This window comes from Lacerta agilis, chromosome 4 (assembly GCF_009819535.1).
Source record: "Lacerta agilis isolate rLacAgi1 chromosome 4, rLacAgi1.pri, whole genome shotgun sequence".
Lineage (NCBI taxonomy): Eukaryota > Metazoa > Chordata > Lepidosauria > Squamata > Lacertidae > Lacerta > Lacerta agilis.
The window spans coordinates 6,885,426-6,904,281 of NC_046315.1; the positions used below are offsets into that span (position 1 = coordinate 6,885,426).

Below are 18,856 nucleotides of genomic sequence, written 5' to 3' on the forward strand. Positions count from 1 at the left end.
CAGACACAAACTCCAGTCGCCATCTTGGGTAGCGACCACCATCAACACTGCAACCCGACACAGCCTTACATCTTCAAACACTGATGTGCGGGAACAACCCTGCGGTTATCACGACTGAGCCCAGACTCGGGGGTGTCTCTGACCATGACAAGGGACCAAAACTGCTCTCCACCCCCCCCCCCAATCTCTTTGGAAATTGCTCAGAAACAGTGTCAGTCCACCTCCCCATTCCCCTCCTTTCTGGAGAAGCTCCCTCCTCCTAGCCGGCAATAAATAAAGGTAATTTATACATGAACAGACACCCCCCACCCCCCAAAGTTATCTGGATGCTGGCGGCGGTGTGCCTCGCAAAGGTTAGTGAGACGATGGTGCATAGTGTCTGCTTCTGGTGAGCGGAGTAGCTCTGCATCCGTATCCGATGGCCGAAGGTGAGGAGAAACCAAAGAGGAGGAGGAAAATGATTGTGTTTGGTGAGAAAGGTGGGAAGTTGCCCCGGACATCTGGACTCGGGGGCCTCAGCGGACGAAAACGGAGACACGACGACATTCAACAACTCCTCGGCTGAGCTGGGCGTTTCTAACGAAGCAACGCACACATAGCAGACAATCCTTTCCTAAGCAGGGCTGAATTCCTAAATTGTTTCTCTCTCTCTCTCTCTCGGTCCCATTTGAATGGGACTTGGCATATCAGGGCGGCTGCACCTAATCTCTCCTCCTCCTCCTCTCTCTCTCACTGAGCACACGCCCCTCCCACACACTCAAGACACAGCAGCAAGCGCAAGTCGTGCAACATGGATTTGCGTTCTGGAGGTTCCGCCCGCGACCCGCCCAGAGGCTCGCCGCTAACTCTGCGGCGGCGGATCCAGAAAGGCGACCCTGCGCACGAGACATTCAGGGTGGGAGATGAGACACGGGGATGCGTCCGCGAGGGGACGGTGAGGACGGGACGCAATATCTCTCTCTCTCTCTCTCCCGGCTTCTCCCCCTCCGGAGGGGTCCGCCCTGTTCCGCAGCTCGCTCATCAGACCCTCCAGAGGAGCAGGTGGTTTGTGCTATCATCCCTCCCCACTGTCTCGCTGCTGTTGGTGAGCCGGAAGTCCTCGTACCCGTCGCCGCCGCTAATGATGAGCATCTTGGACTTGGGGGACCTGTGCCTCGTGGAGTCCCGTTTCTCCAAGTCGTTGGACTTTTCTGTACCTAGAAGCGGGGGGGGGGGGGAGAGAGAGTGAGTCATATTACTTCTTGCACCTGCATAACCCAAATTCTGTGACCGGAACAAAATACGTACGCTATGTAGATTTGTGGCGCTGTGGGTTAAACCACAGAGCCTAGGGCTTGCCGATCAGGAGGTCGGCGGTTTGAATCCCTGCGACGGGGTGAGCTCCCATTGCTCGGTCCCAGCTCCTGCCCACCTAGCAGTTCGAAAGCATGTCAAAGTGCAAATAGATAAATAGGTACCGCTCCAGCGGGAAGGTAAACGGCGTTTCCGTGCACTGCTCTGGTTCGCCAGAAGCGGCTTAGTCATGCTGGCCACATGACCTGGAAGCTGTACGCCGGCTCCCTCAGCCAGTAAAGCGAGATGAGCGCCGCAACCCCAGAGTCGGACACAACTGGACCTAATGGTCAGGGGTACCTTTACCCTTACCTATGCACAGATGTATGGGGTGTTAGGGGAGGGGGGTACCTCTGGTGGGGTACTCCTCCTCCTCCTCCTGCTACCACCACTAGCCGGGGACTACTTCCCCACTCCTTCCCCTCCACGGCAAGAGGAGGAGACGGCTACTGAAGCCACGGCGCACTCGGCTCTGTGCTCAGCGTCCTCCTCTGCTTTTGAACATGGGGGACAGCCAGCTCCCAAAAATTCTGCCTCCTCCCCTGGCTTCAACAGGCTAAACCAGGTGAGGGTAGCTGATGGGTCTTAAACCCTCGGTATGTTGGGGACTTCCCCTGCATGTGAAGACAGGCTCTGGCAAATTGAGTGGATGAGACCAAGAGTGGGTCCAACGGTCAAGAATGGGGTTTCTGCACATGCTGTAGAGGGAAGTGAGGGGCAGATGGGGCTCGCCCACCTGGGAAGGGAGCCCATCTAGGGGAAGGAAAGCTCCGATCCTAAACCTTCACTGCCCCTGCAGAATATCTTTGGGAGAAGAAAAGGCTAGGGAGTAAAAACCCTACACAAATCGGGAGTGGAGTCCCTAAGACGACTGGAGGGCGCCTTGTCCGCCTCCTTCTAGCAACTCCTGCAGCCAAGCTGGGGCCCAACGTCTTGCTCTGCTTCCCTTTGGACCACATCAGAGAGGCCGAGACAGGGGTCATGTTGTCATGTTGTAGAGTTTGAAGGGCCCCCAAAGGGCACCTAGCGCAGCCCCCTGCAATGCAGGCGTCCCAGCCGGAGAATCCCTGATGGACCCCCTTTCCTGCTCAGATGGAAAACCCGAGTGTTATCTCACCCCAGGCTCCCCCTTCTGCCTCGTCTCACTCGAACCCACCTGGATCCCTGGGCAAGGGAAAGAGGATGTCGAAACCTTCCGGCAGCTCGATGGACGTGAGGAACCGGACGTGGCCTGTGTGTCCCTGGGAGAGGCCCACTGGCGATGGCGGGGTCTTCAAGGAGGCGGCGTTGGACATCATGGGCAGAGTCAGGACCACTCCAGCGCTGGTGCCGATCCACAGCAGGTCCTTGCAGGCCAGGATGGCGGTGATCCTCAAGCAAGCGGCCTTGTGCTGGCGGATTATGGCATCTGAACCTGCGAATCCAAGATGAGTGGTTCATGTGAGTGCTTAGATGGCTCTTTCCCCAAACTGTGAAACAGTTGCCAGGACTGATGATCCTGGCCTCCTACTTCCCCCTGTCTCCTTCCCCCTAGCCAGATGTTTTCCAAGCAGCCTTAAACTACACTGCTGCTGGTGGGAACCTGTGTGTGTGTGTGTGTGTGTGTAAACATACAACATGTAACATAAAATCAAGATTCCAAGGAATCTCCTGGACTTCCCTCTTCCCCTTTGTGTGTCCTACTCTTAATCATTTCCTCCTGCATCTTTTATAATATTCCAAATATTTTGTTGTCATTTAGTCGTTTAGCCGTGTCCGACTCTTTGTGACCCCATGGACCAGAGCATGCCAGGCACTCCTGTCTTCTACTGCCTCCCGCAGTTTGGTCAGACTCATGTTGGTAGCTTCGAGAACACTGTCCAACCATCTTGTCCTCTGCCGCCCCCTTCTCCTTGGGCCCTCAATCTTTCCCAACATCAGGGAGTCTTCTCTTCTCATGAGGTGGCCAAAGTACTGGAGTCTCAGCTTCAGGATCTGTCCTTCCAGTGAGCACTCAGGGCTGATTTCCTTCAGAATGGGTAGGTTTGATCTTCTTGCAGTCCTTGGGACTCTCAAGAGTCTCCTCCAGCACCATAATTCAAAAGCATCAATTCTTCAGCGATCATCCTTCTTTAGGGTCCCAGCTCTCACTTCCATACATCACTACTGGGAAAACCATAGCTTTAACTAGACGGACCTTTGTCGGCAAGGTGATGTCTCTGCTTTATATCCAAAACTCATCATTAAACTACGCTGCTGGTGGTGTGAACTGGCGCTCTTTGTTCTGCTACACACACAGCTCTCTGTGGCCTCGGATACAAGAGGGGACGGGAGCTTAATGCAGCAGGAACGGCAAGCTCCTGGGGTGGTTCTGCAGCTCTCCTCCTCTGCTTCATCATCTGAGTCTGAACTTCTTTCTTTATCTGGCTCTTCTTGCTCACCAAAGCCTGTTGCTTCTTCAGCACCCAACCATTCCCCCCCCCTCCTTCCCCCTCTGACTTGTCCTCTGTGTCCCACCACCACTCCCTGGGCTCTGAGCCTTCCTCCTTTGAGGCTTTCCTTAGGGGCGTTCCTCATCCTCCAGCCAGTCCCTGATACCATGCAATGGCAAAAGTAGATAGGGAAAGGGCTGTAGAGCATAGGCAAGTCAGAAGAGCCTACTGGATCAGGCCAACAGTTCACATAACCCAGAATCTTGTTTTCGCAGCAGCCAGCCAGATTCCAGTGTGAAACTAGCAAGCAGGATTCGAGCTCAAGACCCCTCTCTCCTGTCTTCATCTTGGCTGTTAAGTCATCCGGGCAAAGCTTTCAGCCTCCATGCACACCCCAACATACAGTACACACCTGCAATATGAGGTTGAATCCTGACAGCACAGAAGTAGTGTTTATGGGGGTACAGGGGGCGGGTGGGTATGGAGGACTCCCTGGTCCTGAATGGGGTAACTGTGCCCCCGAAGGACCAGGTGTGCAGCCTGGGAGTCATTTTGGACTCACAGCTGTCCATGGAGGCACAGGTCAATTCTGTGTCCAGGGCAGCCGTCTACCAGCTCAATCTGGTACACAGGATGAGACCCTCCCTGTCCACAGACTCTCTCGCCAGAGTGGTGCATGCTCTGGTTATCTCTTGTTTGGACTACTGCAATGCGCTCTCCATGGGGCTACCTTTGAAGGTGACCCGGAAACTACAACTAATCCAGAATGCGGCAGCCAGACTGGTGACTGGGAGGGGCCGGCGAGACCTCATAACACCGGTCTTGAAAGACCTACATTGGCTCCCAGTACGTTTCCGAGCACAAGTCAAAGTGTTGGTGCTGATGTTGAAAGCCCTAAATGGCCTAGGCCCCTATATAGCAAGTCCATCCCCATCGTTCAGCCCAGACACTGAGGTCCAGCTCTGAAGGCCTTTTGGCAGTTCCCTCCCTGTGAGAAGTGAGGTTACAGGGAACCAGGCAGAGGGCCTTCTCGGTGGTGGCACCCACCCTGTGGAACACCCTCCCATCAGATGTCAAGGAAATAAACACCTGACCTTTAGAAGACATCTGAAGGCAACCCTGTTTAGGGAAGTTTTTAATGTTTGATGTTTTATCGTGTTTTTAATATTCCGTTGGGAGCTGCCCAGAGCGGCTGGGGAAACCCAGCCAGATGGGCGGGGTATAAACAATTAAACTATTATTATTATTATTATTATTATTATTATTATTATTATTGACTCAAGGCGCCTACCCAAACCTCTGACCAACACGATCTTGAAGAAATATGTGGCAATGAAGCACGAAGGAAGCTCAAAGGTTTGGGTCATTCCAAAACAATCCTCCTGTCAAAAAACGCCCCCATCCCCAATTCATCTGGCAGTTTTGACGCCCCAAGAGAAAGCAGGAGAGGGGCAACAGAATCCAATGGGGAGGGGGAAAGATTCCTTAGAATTCCCTGCTGGTTAGTGTAAGTGTTCCCATATTGCAGGTGTGTATGTTGTGTGTGTGGTGGCTGAAATCTCTGCCTGGATGATTTACCTTCTACAGCCAAGATGAAGACAGAAGCCAAAAGAACTGTAGGAGGCAAAAATTCAAAATGATGCCAGGAGTACAGGAATGTTGTTTTACGAGGTTCCGTGCCCATCGTGTTTCGGTGAGTCATCTTCTCCAGGCGAAGATGACACCAAGGACTAAATTAAGAACGTTAATGCAATAAACTTACGTAAGGTTTTTAATGCAGCGCTCTTAATATAGTTCCTGGGGTCACCTCACCCTTCGCTCCTGCTGAATGCGACAAGGCAAAACATTGCCTTACTATGTTATAAAATGAAATTATCCTCTTTTGTTTTGTTTTGTTTGAGTGGTTTTCTTCTCATCCTTTATGCTGCCCCCCCCCCCGAAATTTCAACCAGAGATTGGCTGACTACCACTTTAGTATCCTCAGAGATACAAGGAACTCAAAATGACCGCAGAAGGGGTTTCCCTCCACACAGTAGGCCAGGATGGGAGACAGTGACTGCCGTAAGGTCACACACTTCCATGGCTATGTGGGAATTTGAACCCAGGTCTGATTGCACTAAGCCCAATGTTCTACCTAGCTCTCCGCTGCTATATTTCGCTGGCTACCCAGCAGATATTTTCACAAATGTACAGCATTCTGACTTCAAACCAGTTCAGTTTTTGACTCCCATAACTGTTTTCCCCGAGTTTATTCTAGACCAGTGTTTTCCAAACTTGGGTCTCCAGCTGTTGTGGGACTACAATTCCCATCATCCCCGACTACTGGTCCTGCTAGCTAGGGATGATGGGAGTTGTAGTCCCAAAAAAACACACCAAACAAACAGCTGGAGACCTACGTTTGGGGAACCCTGTTTTAGACACTTACCGCACCTCAAGAGCCAAGAATCTGTAGCTCAATGGTACAGCGTCTACCATGAATGAAGATCTTGAAACCCTGCCCAGCCATTGCCAGTTAATGCAGACCAGGCTTCCCCAACCTGGTGCCCTCCAGGTGTTTTGGACACTATAACTCCCACCAGGAGTTGTAGTCTGAAGCATCGGGGGGGGGGGGAGAACCACTTTGGGCAAGGCTGAGCCAGAAGGACCAATGGTCTTATTCAATATAGGACAGTTTCATATATTTCCAAGCCTGGTGCCAGAGGGGGAAGGAAAAACCACGATTAGCAGTGAGGGGATGGGGACCCTAGCAGGATTTCCCACCCACCATGAAAATGTCACTCTTAGTTGACCTCTGCCTGCGAGTTACACCCATCTCGCCAGAGTCTTACAAAACTGGGAACACCTGAGTCATTCTCAGGTGTCAAAAGATGCAGACGAATCGAACACTTGGGAAGAGGCTGACTCTGGAGCCAGAGTCTGACTCTGGATACGAGGAAATGCAGACAGAGGAGTGGGTTAGTTCACACACACACCCCTTCACCAGGAGTTCCCAGACTCAGATAGAGCAGAACTTGGAAAGCTCGCAGGGGAGGAGATAGATGACATTGAGGGGGTTGCTATGCAACCAGGGGGGGAGGCAGTGTTTGGAGGGATCTTCATTTGATAGCGTAGGGTGGGATGTCTACCCACCTTCTCCCCGAACCAGAAGATCTGAGAGGGTTAAAATGCAACAGAAGTACTAGAGAGGAAGGACAGGACTTTGGCGCCCTTTCCGCTGCGAAAGGGGCGGAGACTCAGAGTGACCAACTCGTAGCAAAGAGCGGCAGGCTCGGAGCCGCACCAGAGACTCATTAATTCTGATCGGAGCTTGCTTGCCTGCCTGAGATGGTTACATCAGGACTTGCCAAAGCGCTGGGTCTCTCACCTGCCAACATCTTGTGGACCGGAGGCGTGACGTCCACTTCGGCCAGCTGGTCGTAGCTGGAAGGGTGGTAGAGCCTCACCTGGGCGCTGCCCTGAAGGGTGACCCAGACCCCTGCCGAGGAGCTCACCATGCAGGTGAGGCTGCGGTTGCTGTCCTGCCCGACGTGAAACGAGTGCTGGAGAAGAGAAGAGGTTCAGGCTGAAGCCTTGTGGAGCAGAGGGAATCCCATACGCTCTAAATGGGGGACCACCTCTCCTAGGGTTTTCCCCAGTGCAGAAACCTGACCTCAGAAGGTGGCAGCTAGAGGGGAGTTGTGGTCCAGGGAATGGGGTCCCCATTGAACTGCGCTCACTGAGCTACTTATCTAAAAGTGTTCCATGTTTGCTGTTTCAACTGTGTTTCTCTATTCTGTGGGAAGCCGCCCAAAGAGCATCTGGGGCAACGGAGAGTCAGGGATCGGACTCAGGAGGACGAGATGGAGGAGGGGGACTGGCGGGGATCACCCCCTCCTCCTCTTGATGCTGCAGGGGAAGAGGGAGACAGCTTTGATGTACAGCAGGTCTTTGAGGAGTTTGAGGTCACAGAGCAGAGATAGAGAAACAAAGGAATTGGGACGTGTTAGAAGAAAGTGAGCGGGTGGGGGGGAATTGCGACAGGGCAGCCAGCTGACACATTGCCACTGGAGAATATTTCTGACCTCCCTTCTCCCAGAACTCGGCATTCATTAAGGGTGCAGGAACAACGGAAGCAGAGACTTTTGGCTACAAACAGCCACCATAAGGGGGGGGGGGTTGTTAGGAATGTGGGAAGAGGAGCCCAGTTTGGAGCAACACCATTTTAAGGCTTGTTGCGTTCTTTTGTCTCTCCCTATTAGTATTGAATAAAACTAATTAAAAAGGATTCTCCTCGTTTTCTTGCTGCAACCAGGGAAGGAATAGATTTTCCCAAAGCCTTGACAGAGCCCTGAGACCCAGTCAGGTCCAACTTGGGCACGTCCCAGCGGAATGGCGAGGGGATCTCCGGACACCCTGTGACGGAAGAGATGGTTCCACAAGTGTTTCTTTTTACTTTCTTCCCCTGCCAGCAAATGGTTAAAGAACGGCAGCCTCCGATTGGCTGTGGTTCCAGGAAGGAGAGTTTAAAAGGAGAGGCTTTGGAGGGAGACAGGGTGGTTGAGGTGAGGTGGTTGAGGAGGGAGGTTGGAGAGGTTGGGAGTAAGGGAGACAGGATAGGAGTCAGGTTGAAATATAAGAGTGCTGAGGAGGGAGAGCTGGTTCTGGAGAAAATATCCACTCCGAGTGTACAGTGAAGGACTGAGTATAGTGTCCTGCAGGAGTAATAGGACCGGATCTTGCTGGGAGACTGAGGGTGAGAAAGGAGGAGCAGGAGCTGAAAAAGATCAGTCTACTTAGGTCTCAAACTAGTCTGGAGGGGAGAGACCCTTCTGAGGAAGGAAGAGACTCCCAAAACCCAGTGAAGGAAGGGGTGTGTGGTGAGCCCTTAAGACTATTACTGAAAGTTACCTCAGGAGTTGGATTTGTTAAAGGGATGGGTACCTGAAAGGAAGTGCCGCCTCAGAAAGGGACCAAAGTATAAAGCCAAAACCTCTGAAAACGAATTGAAGTGAACTACTGTATTATTATTCAAGTAACCTAAGTTTCTCCACTTGTATTGTAAAGGTAAAGGGTAAAGGGACCCCTGACCATTAGGTCCAGTTGCGGACAACTCTGGGGTTGCGGTGCTCATCTTGCTTTACTGGCCGAGGGAGCCAGCGTACAGCTTCCAGGTCATGTGGCCAGCATGACTAAGCCGCTTCTGGCGAACCAGAGCAGCGCACGGAAACGCCTTTTACCTTCCCGCCGGAGTGGTACCTATTTATCTACTTGCACTTTGATGTGCTTTCAAACTGCTAGGTGGGCAGGAGCTGGGACCGAGCAACAGGAGCTCACCCCGTCGCGGGGATTCGAACCGCTGACCTTCTGATCGGCAAGCCCTAGGCTCTGTGATTTAATCCACAGAGCCACCCGCGTCCTTGTACTTGTATTGTACTTTTAAACAATAAATCTCCATTGCTTTTATAAGGAACACCCACTTGAGACTCCAACTTATACCAGGAACAAACTTAGTTTGTCTCTAAGGTGCTACTTTGAAGGAATGTTTTTGTTTTTTATTTTGTTTTGACTATGGCAGACCAACACGGCCACCTACCTGTAACTCCAACTTATTGGTTACCCCCCTCACAAAGACCCCCCCCCCACGATGTCAGTGTTGTAATGTCTCATTCTCACATTTTATAATGTTGCCGGTTGCCTTTAATTACTTAATTGATGCATGAGTATGGGAACTATTTAAATGTCTCCTCCCTCTTTTTTCCTTTCACCCCTCTGCTGAAGAAGATGGACGTGAGAGTTGTCTTGTTGTTTTGTTATTTGCTTTATAAATAAAACCTTAGATGTTACTTTCCAACCACAGTTGCTTCTGCTGCACTTTGCTGTAAAAGACTGAATTTGCTATCTGCAAATAGGCTTTTAATGCTCACACATGATACTCTGGGATAGTTAGGTTTTGTTTTTAAGCCTACGGGTAAAATGTTGTTTCAGTGAGGTGGGGGCGATATATTTAAGCGAGAGCGGGCACATCGGTGTGAGCGGTAACTGAGGTGCCGAGCTCGTTGCACACCCCCCCCCCCCGTGTCTCCTGGGACACTTATTCAGCGGAGCCGGAGATGGAAGGTGACAAGCAGTTTCCTCCGTACCTCCTGCTGCAACGAAGATGTGCTAAGGACGACGACGCGGTTCTGGCATCCGCACCAAAGCTTGCCGCCCACGGCCACCATTTTGGTCACAGGGCTGCCGGGAGAGCCCAGGGAGAGGGATTTGGAGTTCTGAGAGTCCCAAAAGCGTCCTGGAAAAGAGAGAGAGAGAGAGAGAGAGAGAAGGGAGACGGGGGAATAAGATGTCAGAGGTTTCTCTTCTCCTTCACAGAATTTAAACATGCCGGAGAATAAGGTGAGAATGGAGGGTACCGAGATTCCAAAGGAGCAGAAAAGACTTTTCATGTATGCAACGGCGGCCGCACGGATGCCATTAGCCCAGAGATGGAAAGAAGGTAAAGTCCCTACCAGTGAAGAATGGCGAATTAAGCTGTTGGACTACGCCAAAATGGCAAAGCCGACCGGAAGGCTCAGGAACCAAGAAGACAAAAGTTCCAAGATAGAATGGGAAAGATTTATACCGTATTTTTCCGCTCCATAGGGTGCACCGGACCATAGGGCGCACCTCGTTTTTAGAGAAGGAAACAAGAAAAAAAATATCTTTCTAGTTTTCCTCCTCTAAAAGCCCTGTTTTTTTGAGGATCATCTAAAAGTTTTGCAGCTTTTTTTGCAAAGGGGGAAAAGCAAAGCTCCCTTTGCAAAGGGGAAAAGCTAAGAGGAAAAGCCCCATTTTTATGGGGTTCAACTCACATTTCTGCAGCTTCTAAAGGAAAGGGAGCCATTTCTACAGTTTCCAGACAGATAATCTAATCAGCCAGTCACATGTTGCTGGGGAAACAAACAACATCCCTCTGCAGCACATTCAACAATGGAGGCCTGGGCAAGAGGGCGGGGCCGAAAGGGAGCCGGGACTCTTATCTCTCTCCCGATCTCTTGCTGATCAGCTGCTGAGCGGGTCCTTTCAACACCCCCATTTCTCTTTGTAAAATAAAAAGCATGATCCTCTTTTGGCTCCTGGACAATTCAGCTCCAGGGACCACCATTCGCTCCGTAAGACGCACAGATATTTCCCCTTACTTTTTAGGAGGGAAAAAGTGTGTCTTATGGAGCGAAAAATACGGTAATTCATTTAAGAGACCACTGCAGGCAAATGAAAACATTAGCAGGATTTTAACAACGCTTGTAATGTCACAAATACGTTGGATAATATGGCTAGACTTAAAATATGGATGATGAAATAATAAGCAGCTGAAAATGATGACAATAGGACCCATGGAAGGGATGGTGGGAAGTCTAAGAGATTCAGAGAAATCTCTTGATGTGGATATTTGCTTGGTATTGTTATAACTCTACGCTTGTAAAAGCAAATAAAAATCATTATTTTTAAAAAAGAGAATGGAGTGTCATAAAACGCTGAGAGGGCAGAAAGGGCGGCACCACCTTGGACTCTGGCTGGTGGGTTCCAGCTCTGAGTTCGCATCCACGTGAAAAGTCCCCGCAACAGAAACCTAGCACACCAGGGAGAACGATGACTTTCCACCTCTTCACCGGCTACGTTGGTTTTCCATTTGAAAGTTTGTGACGTAGAGGGGCGCTCCAAAATGTGATTATCCCTCCCAGTACGGTCTACCGGCTCATTCTACAGCAGGGGTTGGCAACCCAGTGCCCATGGGCGCCAGGGTGCCCTTGGAAGCTTCTACAGGTGCCCCAGACTCCAAGCTTTCACTTTTATTTTTTTTAAGTAAGTCTCTAGCAGCCCTCCTACAAATAAAGCTACGGTTCAAAATGTGCATGCAGCTTCCAGGCGATTTCTGTGAAATGGGAGCGAGGAACACCTTGTGTATTTTTCCTGGTGCTGAGGAACGCTCCCTGTTGCTATGAGACAGCATCAGTGTCTCCCACCAAACACCGCTATAAGCTCCTGCGAGAATCCACACAGAGGTTTTTAATCCCTCTGTCGCCGCTCGTTCTCTAAGCCTGTGACTTTCTAGGCCCAGAGGGTCACAGCACCTGAGTGGTCCTCCTCTGCAGTGACGTGGCCAGGAAGGTGTTTTGCTACACCCTGCCTCGTTCCCAGAATTCATAGAATCATAGAGTTGTAGAGTTCGGAGGGACCCTGAGGATCATCTAGTCCAACCCCCTGCAATACAGGAATATGCAGCTGTCCCATACAGGGATCGAACCTGCAATTAGAGCCTTCCTGAAAGCAGCTTCACGGTCAAATAACTCACCGGCTTCTCTCTGGTAGGCAATGAGCTCTCCGTTCGCCAGCGACACAAACACCTGGTTATCCAGATACCTGTGGGGGGGGGAAGCAATGGGCTTTAGAACGTCAGCTGGAAATCAAATGTGTAGTACAATGTGCAGGGCTAAGCAAAAGTCAGGGTCACCCGTGTCCACACTGATACAGCAACTCCTAATCTCTCTCTCTCTCTCACTCCTTGCCTCAGGCTGTGCCATTTGCAATTATACAACAGTAAGCAACAGAGTTTCGGGGTGACCAGGGAGAGTGGGGGGGGGGGGAGGGGAACAAATCACACCACAGGAGTTCAACAGGAGAAGCTGTGGGGCGGCAGGCAAAAACGGGGGAAATATGGAGAGCAGGCGGAAGTTCAACAGGAGAAGCTGTGGGGAGGCAGGCAAAAACAGGAAATATGGAGAGGAGGCAGGCGGAAGTTCAACAGGAGAAGCTGTGGTGAGGCAGGTGAAAGTGTGTGTGGGGAGACGGAGAGGTGCCAGGCGAGAGTTCAACGGGATAAGCTGTGGGGAGGTAGGTGAAAATGGGGGGGGGAGACGAACAGGAGGCAGGCAGGAGTTCAACGGGAGAAGCTGTCGGGAGGCAGGCAAAAACGGGGGCAAAGACGGAGAGGAGACAGGCAGAAGTTCTATGGGATAAGCTGTGGGGAGGCAGGCGAAAACGGGGAATACGGAGAGGCAGGCGGGAGTTGAACAAGAGAAGCTGTTGGGAGGCAGGCGAAAATGGGGGCAAAGATGGAGAGGAGGCAGGCAGGCAGAAGTTCATCAGGATAAGCTGCGGGAAACCAGGCGAAAACGGGGGGGAGGGAAGACTGAAATGGGCCACACGGAAGTTCGTGGGGATAAGCTGTGGGAAACCAGGCAAGAATGGGGGGGGGGGAAGAGCCACAGCAAGGTGTGGCTGGGCCAGCTAGTTTAATCATGAATGGCGATTAATATTGGGGGGGGGGAACACACACCTTTGTGCTTAAAAGCATTAATTTCCCAGGTGAGCTAACTGATTCAGAGCTTAGTCATTCTGAGATCGGGGAGCAAATGCCATCGCAAATGTTTTCCACCCATCTCCTTTTGATGCCAGAGGGAGAGCAGGATTGCCCTGGGGTAGCCGTTTCCTCGCCTCCATCACTTTAACTGCTTAGAGGTGGATTTGCAGAAGTAAATATACCGTATTGGCCTGAATATAAGCCACACCCGAATATAAGCCGTACCTTTAAAATTCTGTGCCGCCGGCACACGATTTCCGTTCTCATCCCTGGGGCGAAGTTCTCAACTCGAGGTAACTCTTCCAGGTTAGCAGAGTTTGTAACCTGGAGCGTTTGCAACCAGAGGCGTTTGTAACTCGAGGTACCACTGTACCCGAATATAAGCCGCTCCCTTAAAATTCTGCAGGCGCTCACACCCGTTCTGTTTTACCGTCTGTTTTAGCAGTGATATCGTAATAAAGCCAGTTTTTGTAATGTCGCAAATTTAAGCTGCACTTTAACTTTTCACGGTCGGAATTCGGGAAAAAAGGAGGCTTATATTCAGGCCAATACGGTACAATATAAAATAAAAAATTCTTTCCAGTAGCACCTTAGAGACCAACTAAGTTTGTTCTTGGTATGAGCTTTCGTGTGCATGCACACTTCTTCAGATACACTGAAACGGAAGTCACCACACCCTTAAATATAGTGAGGGAGTGGGGAGGGGTATTACTCAGAAGGGTGGTGGGAATGGGTGATCAGCTGATAGGTGTGGAAACTATGGCAGACCAACACGGCTACCCACCTGTAAACAGTACAATATGTAATTCTTGGTACGATTAACCCAGCAGCAAAGTCACCTGATGGCAAACAGGAAGCCCAAGACCTTAGTAAGACCTGTGTCTGGGCTGTACACCTTCATCTTGAAGGTGAGGGCTCACACGACTAAATACGGACACCCTCATTTCCTGCCTTTAAAAAATAATTTATTCTGCTTTTTGCAAGCCGAGAGTGGAGCAAGGACCCTGAAACCCTCCTTGCCTCACTACTGAAAATTTTATTCAGAAACTTTTGGATTTTGCAATTTAAGCAAACCGTTTTGCACGCAGATTTTCAGCCCTGTGGTCTAAAAAGTAGCTTTAAAACGAAAGCTGGGTTTCTCAAACAGCTGGATTCTGTGCTCACTTATCGTACATTCTGCATTTCAGTATACCCCGCGTGAAGCTCCACTTACAAAATGCACGTCACCGAGGCCGAATGTTGCATCTTCATGCTATTCTTCCTGTTGCGGATGTTGTCCGAGGATTGGTAGACATGGATACTGCAAATCAAAGAGCATGGAAGCAGACATGAGACTCTGGCTGGTTTATAAGGAGAAAAATCAGTGCTTTGCTGACTTAAGCAAACTAACACCAGTGTACTGGAAGAAGCAAAGATCACCAGTGTTGAAGCAATGAGTCTTCAACATCAACTTCGTTGGACTGGTCATGTTGTGTGGATGCCTGATTATCATCTTCCAAAGCAACTACCCTATTCCAAACTTAAAAATTCAAAGCGTAATGCTGGTGGTCAACAAAAGAGGTTTGAAGGCTGTCTCAAGGCAAATCTTTTTTTTAAAATGTAGTATAAACACCAACAAGTGGGAAACACTGGCCTGCGAGCGCTCCAATTGGGGAACAGTCTTTACCAAAGGTGTCATGGGCTTTGAAGACGCTCGAACTCAGGACGCAAGGGAGAAACGTGCTAAGAGGAAGGCATGCTTGGCAAACCCTCACCGTGATCAACTCCCGCCTGTAAACCTATGTCCCAACTGTGGAAGGATGTGTGGATCCAGAACTGGCCTCCACAGTCACTTAAGGACTCACTGTTAAAATCGTGTTCATGGAAGACAATCTTACTTGGCTACGAGTAATCGCCAAAGAAGAAGACTCTGCTTTTGAAATATAAATTCCTGGGATCTAGCCTCCCTTGACTGCAGGCTTGTGGCCAAAGAGATCTTATGGATTTGCCAAAGACACAGAACTGACTTCCAATATTCGATGACAGATCCTTCCTGCTCTGCATCAGAATGCCTTTCAACATTCCATGACATCACAGCAGCCAAGCCAGTAGCTAAGGGAGCTTGCCGAGAGCTGACATGTTTTAGCTTGTTATATGGGGGGGGGGAGTCTGAAAAGATTTCAAGGCGCAGTCTGCCTACCAGCCATCCTCTGTCCCCAACCACATGGAACTCTGATAGGCCTCTGGGTCGATGCTCAACAGGTCCTCCAGGCTGCCTCTGGTGAATGACCCTCGACTTGACCGCCTCAAGGCCCGGCCGTCCATGGGGCTGTCGCTGTTCTGGGCGAAAGTGGTGGCAATGGGAAGGAAGCCGGCAGGGTCCTGCTCCTCTTCCGAGCTGGTTGTCTCGGCCGTTGCGTCTTTAGAGCTCGGGATCTCCTCATCTGGCAAACGAGAGGCAAACGGAACTAGCAAGGAACCTTCCAAACTCAAGGAAGGCCCCTGGCTTGGTCAATGAAACCTAACAGTTCATTTTCAGTTCTAAACCCAATTTATTTGTCAGCTTCGCTACCAAATGCACATCAAATCTAGACTTCCTGTTACAGGTAGGTAGCCGTGTTGGTCTGCCATAGTCAAAACAAAATTTTAAAAATCCTTCCAGTAGCACTTTAGAGACCAACTAAGTTTGCTATTGGTATACCTGAAGTAGTGTCTCCACCCCCATCATTCTGCCCGGACACTGAGGTCCAGCGCCGAAGGCCTTCTGGCGGTTCCCTCGCTACGAGAAGCCAAGTTACAGGGAACCAGGCAGAGGGCCTTCTCGGTAGTGGCACCCGCCCTGTGGAACGCCCTCCCGTCAGATGTCAAGGAAATAAACAACTACCAGACCTTTAGAAGACATCTGAAGGCAGCCCTGTTGGAAGCCGCCCAGAGTGGCTGGGTAAACCCAGCCAGATGGGCGGGGTATACATAATGAATTATTATTATTATTATTATTATTATTATTATTATTATTATTAATATTTATATGAGCTTTCGTGTGCATGCACACTTCTTCAGTATCTAAAGAAGTGTGCATGCACATGAAAGTTCATACCAGTAAAAACTTAAGGTAAAGGTACCCTTGACCATTAGGTCCAGTCGCAGACGACTCTGGGGTTGCAGCTCTCATCTTGCTCTAGAGGCCAAGGAGCCGGCATTTGTCCGCAGACAGCTTCCGGTTCATGTGGCCAGCATGACTAAGCCGCTTCTGGCAAACCACAGCAGCGCATGGAAACGCTGTTTACCTTTCCGCCGGAGTGGTACCTATTTATCTACTTGCACTTGACGTGCTTTTGAACTGCTAAATAACAAACCTAGTTGGTCTCTAAGATGCTACTGGAAGGATTTTTTTTTAAATTTTGTTTCAAATCTAGACTGTTAGTATTTAGTTAAGCTGGAACTACGTCGGAGGAATTTCTCTCTTTCTTTACCATTTTTTAAAATTGATTTTCCATAACTGATAACAAATGGTGTCCAAAGCTGACTTCCCAACCCCCAGGTGTTCCCTCTGTTTTCTTCCCTCCTTTGCCGCTCCCAGTACGGCGACATTTCTAACTTGCATTTCAAAATCTCATCGCTTTTCCCTATGCACCGCCTGTTCAATTACCAATTTCTGCTGTGACTTTTATACATTTCTTATAACCAGTCCTCAAAGGAGTCAAGCATGTTCCTAAACCCCCCCCCCCCATTATCTCCATTATTATGATTTATAACATGCAGAGAACAATAGGTATAAACAAATCAGAGTGGGGGGCTGGGAGAGGGAGGGAGGGAGGGGAGGGAATAAAAGGGGGGGGGATGATTGTATTGATCGATAATTTGTTTTGTTAAATTTGTTTAATAAATTTTATTTTTTTAAAATAATGTTTGTACTTTGCCAGCTTGCATAAGGAAGCCAAAGAGACGTTCCTAAGAAGGAATTGTTTGTTACGACAATACTCTGCATAGATGCAGAGCTGGGTTTGGAAAGGAGAGGTGGTCGGGTTCAAAAATATGCTCAGCGACAGAAGGGCACCTGTAAGGCTGCTGTGGTGCCTCCTCGGGAGTAAAGAGTCCGATGCGTCTGGATACTTATATAACAGTTTATTTACAAGCTATTTACAAGCAGAGCCTCAGAGTTCATGACCGCTCAAGTCCGTACCAGAATCCGGGAGTGGCCTTTGCCGGTTCCTCCCCCAACATAAAAGTTTCGGTATTCCGAATCTCCTCCTAGAATCCTTATGTTTCATCCCTCTACGCACCTGGGGCGACGTAAGCGCGGCTGCGCTTTGCTCCTCCCCTCTTCCAGGTGCGTGTCGGGGCTCTGTAGCATCCCCGTGCCCTGGTCCCACCAAACTATCTGTTTGCTGCTCCTCCCCACTAAGGCACACCCTGCTTTCCTCGCTGGATTCGAGGCTGCTGCCAGAGTGGCGCTGTGGCTCTTTGTCCCTCGACAGCCCCCGCACCTCCTCCCTGCCCATTGGCAGTTCCCTGACAGCACCTGACGAAGGGGGCATGGCTGGCTTGGGGCAAGTTACTAGCCCTCAACTTTGCCGTGCAAACGGTCCGACTCACTTCCGAAGCTGGAAGATATTGTGGAGTGGCTGGCTTGGCTCTGGAGGGTGCCGGAAGGACTCGGTGAGGACTCGTCGTCTGTGTCGTCGCTGTCGAAGGGGACCAGTTCTCGGTTGGTGCTGTCCACTGGGTCCGAGAGCTCCAGAGAAGACCCGGAAATGGAGATATGCAAGCACTGCTGGGGGCCAGGCTCGTCCATTGACGTGTGAACCGGTTCTGAGGAAGGGCTGGCCACAGGTTCGGGACGCTCCCTGGGCACAGAGTGAGGTGGGGAGAGAACGAAAAGGCATGGAGGGAAGATAAACGGAGAAGCTGCGTCTCTGCACTGAACAACACAACAACAAACCTTTGGCTACGTACAAGATACTACGCAAATACAATAAACGTAACTGGCTGCGTGGTAACACAAATAAAGTCTGTTATATACTGTATCATATTAACATATCAGCAAACATAAAATTCAACTGAAGGACCAGAAGACCCAGTGGATCCATTGTCTCTCCCATCAGCTCTTGAAAGAAATTCAAACATATACTAAAGTCTATTCCACATGCGTTTGTTCATGTAGTCCAAAAACAATCCATACGTAGGGCATTGTACAGGTGAAACTCGAAAAATTAGAATATTGTGGAAAGGTTCATTTCTTTCAGTAACTCAACTTCAAAGGTGAAATTAATATATGAGATAGACTCATGACATGCAAAGCGAGATATGTCAAGCTTTTCTTTGTTAGAATTGTGATGATTATGGCGTACAGCTGATGAGAACCCCAAATTAACAATTTCAACTTTAGGGTTTTCATCAGCTGTACGCCACAATCATCACAATTATAACAAACAAAGGCTTGACATATCTCGCTTTGCATGTCGTGAGTCTATCTCATATATTAAACTCCAGTAGCTAATGAAAACAATTGCTTACATAAGTGGACTTTTCCACGATATTCTAATTTTTCGAGTTTCACCTGTAATTCCATAAGACAACAAGGATCCACTGTCTTGTTACATCACATTTGAATTCATATCACTGATGAAGCCCAGGATGGTGAAACAAGGATAAAATATTCCGGAAATCCTTGTCGTCTTATGGAATTAAAATACCCTATATACAGATTGTTTTGGACTACATGAACAAACGCACATGGATTAGACTTTAGTAAATGTTTGAATTTCTTTCAAGAGCTGATTGGAGAGACAACGGATCCACTGGGTCTCTTCTGGTC

At 49.7% G+C, this 18,856-nt stretch overlaps 1 protein-coding gene across 1 annotated transcript in view; it reads right to left on the minus strand.

Annotated features, from left to right (window-relative positions):
• Positions 1-411: 411 nt before the first annotated feature.
• The window catches only part of ARHGEF17 (Rho guanine nucleotide exchange factor 17), a 97,343-nt gene continuing 78,898 nt past the window's right edge, over positions 412-18,856 (minus strand). Inside the window, exons 14-21 of the mRNA XM_033145967.1 lie at positions 17,635-17,885; positions 15,239-15,482; positions 14,273-14,359; positions 12,052-12,119; positions 9,863-10,011; positions 7,108-7,282; positions 2,489-2,746; positions 412-1,196 (exon numbers count right to left, since the gene is read on the minus strand). Coding sequence (XP_033001858.1) covers positions 1,021-1,196; positions 2,489-2,746; positions 7,108-7,282; positions 9,863-10,011; positions 12,052-12,119; positions 14,273-14,359; positions 15,239-15,482; positions 17,635-17,885 — 1,408 coding nt within the window. The 3' untranslated portion in view covers positions 412-1,020. The remainder of the gene's footprint in view (positions 1,197-2,488; positions 2,747-7,107; positions 7,283-9,862; positions 10,012-12,051; positions 12,120-14,272; positions 14,360-15,238; positions 15,483-17,634; positions 17,886-18,856) is intronic.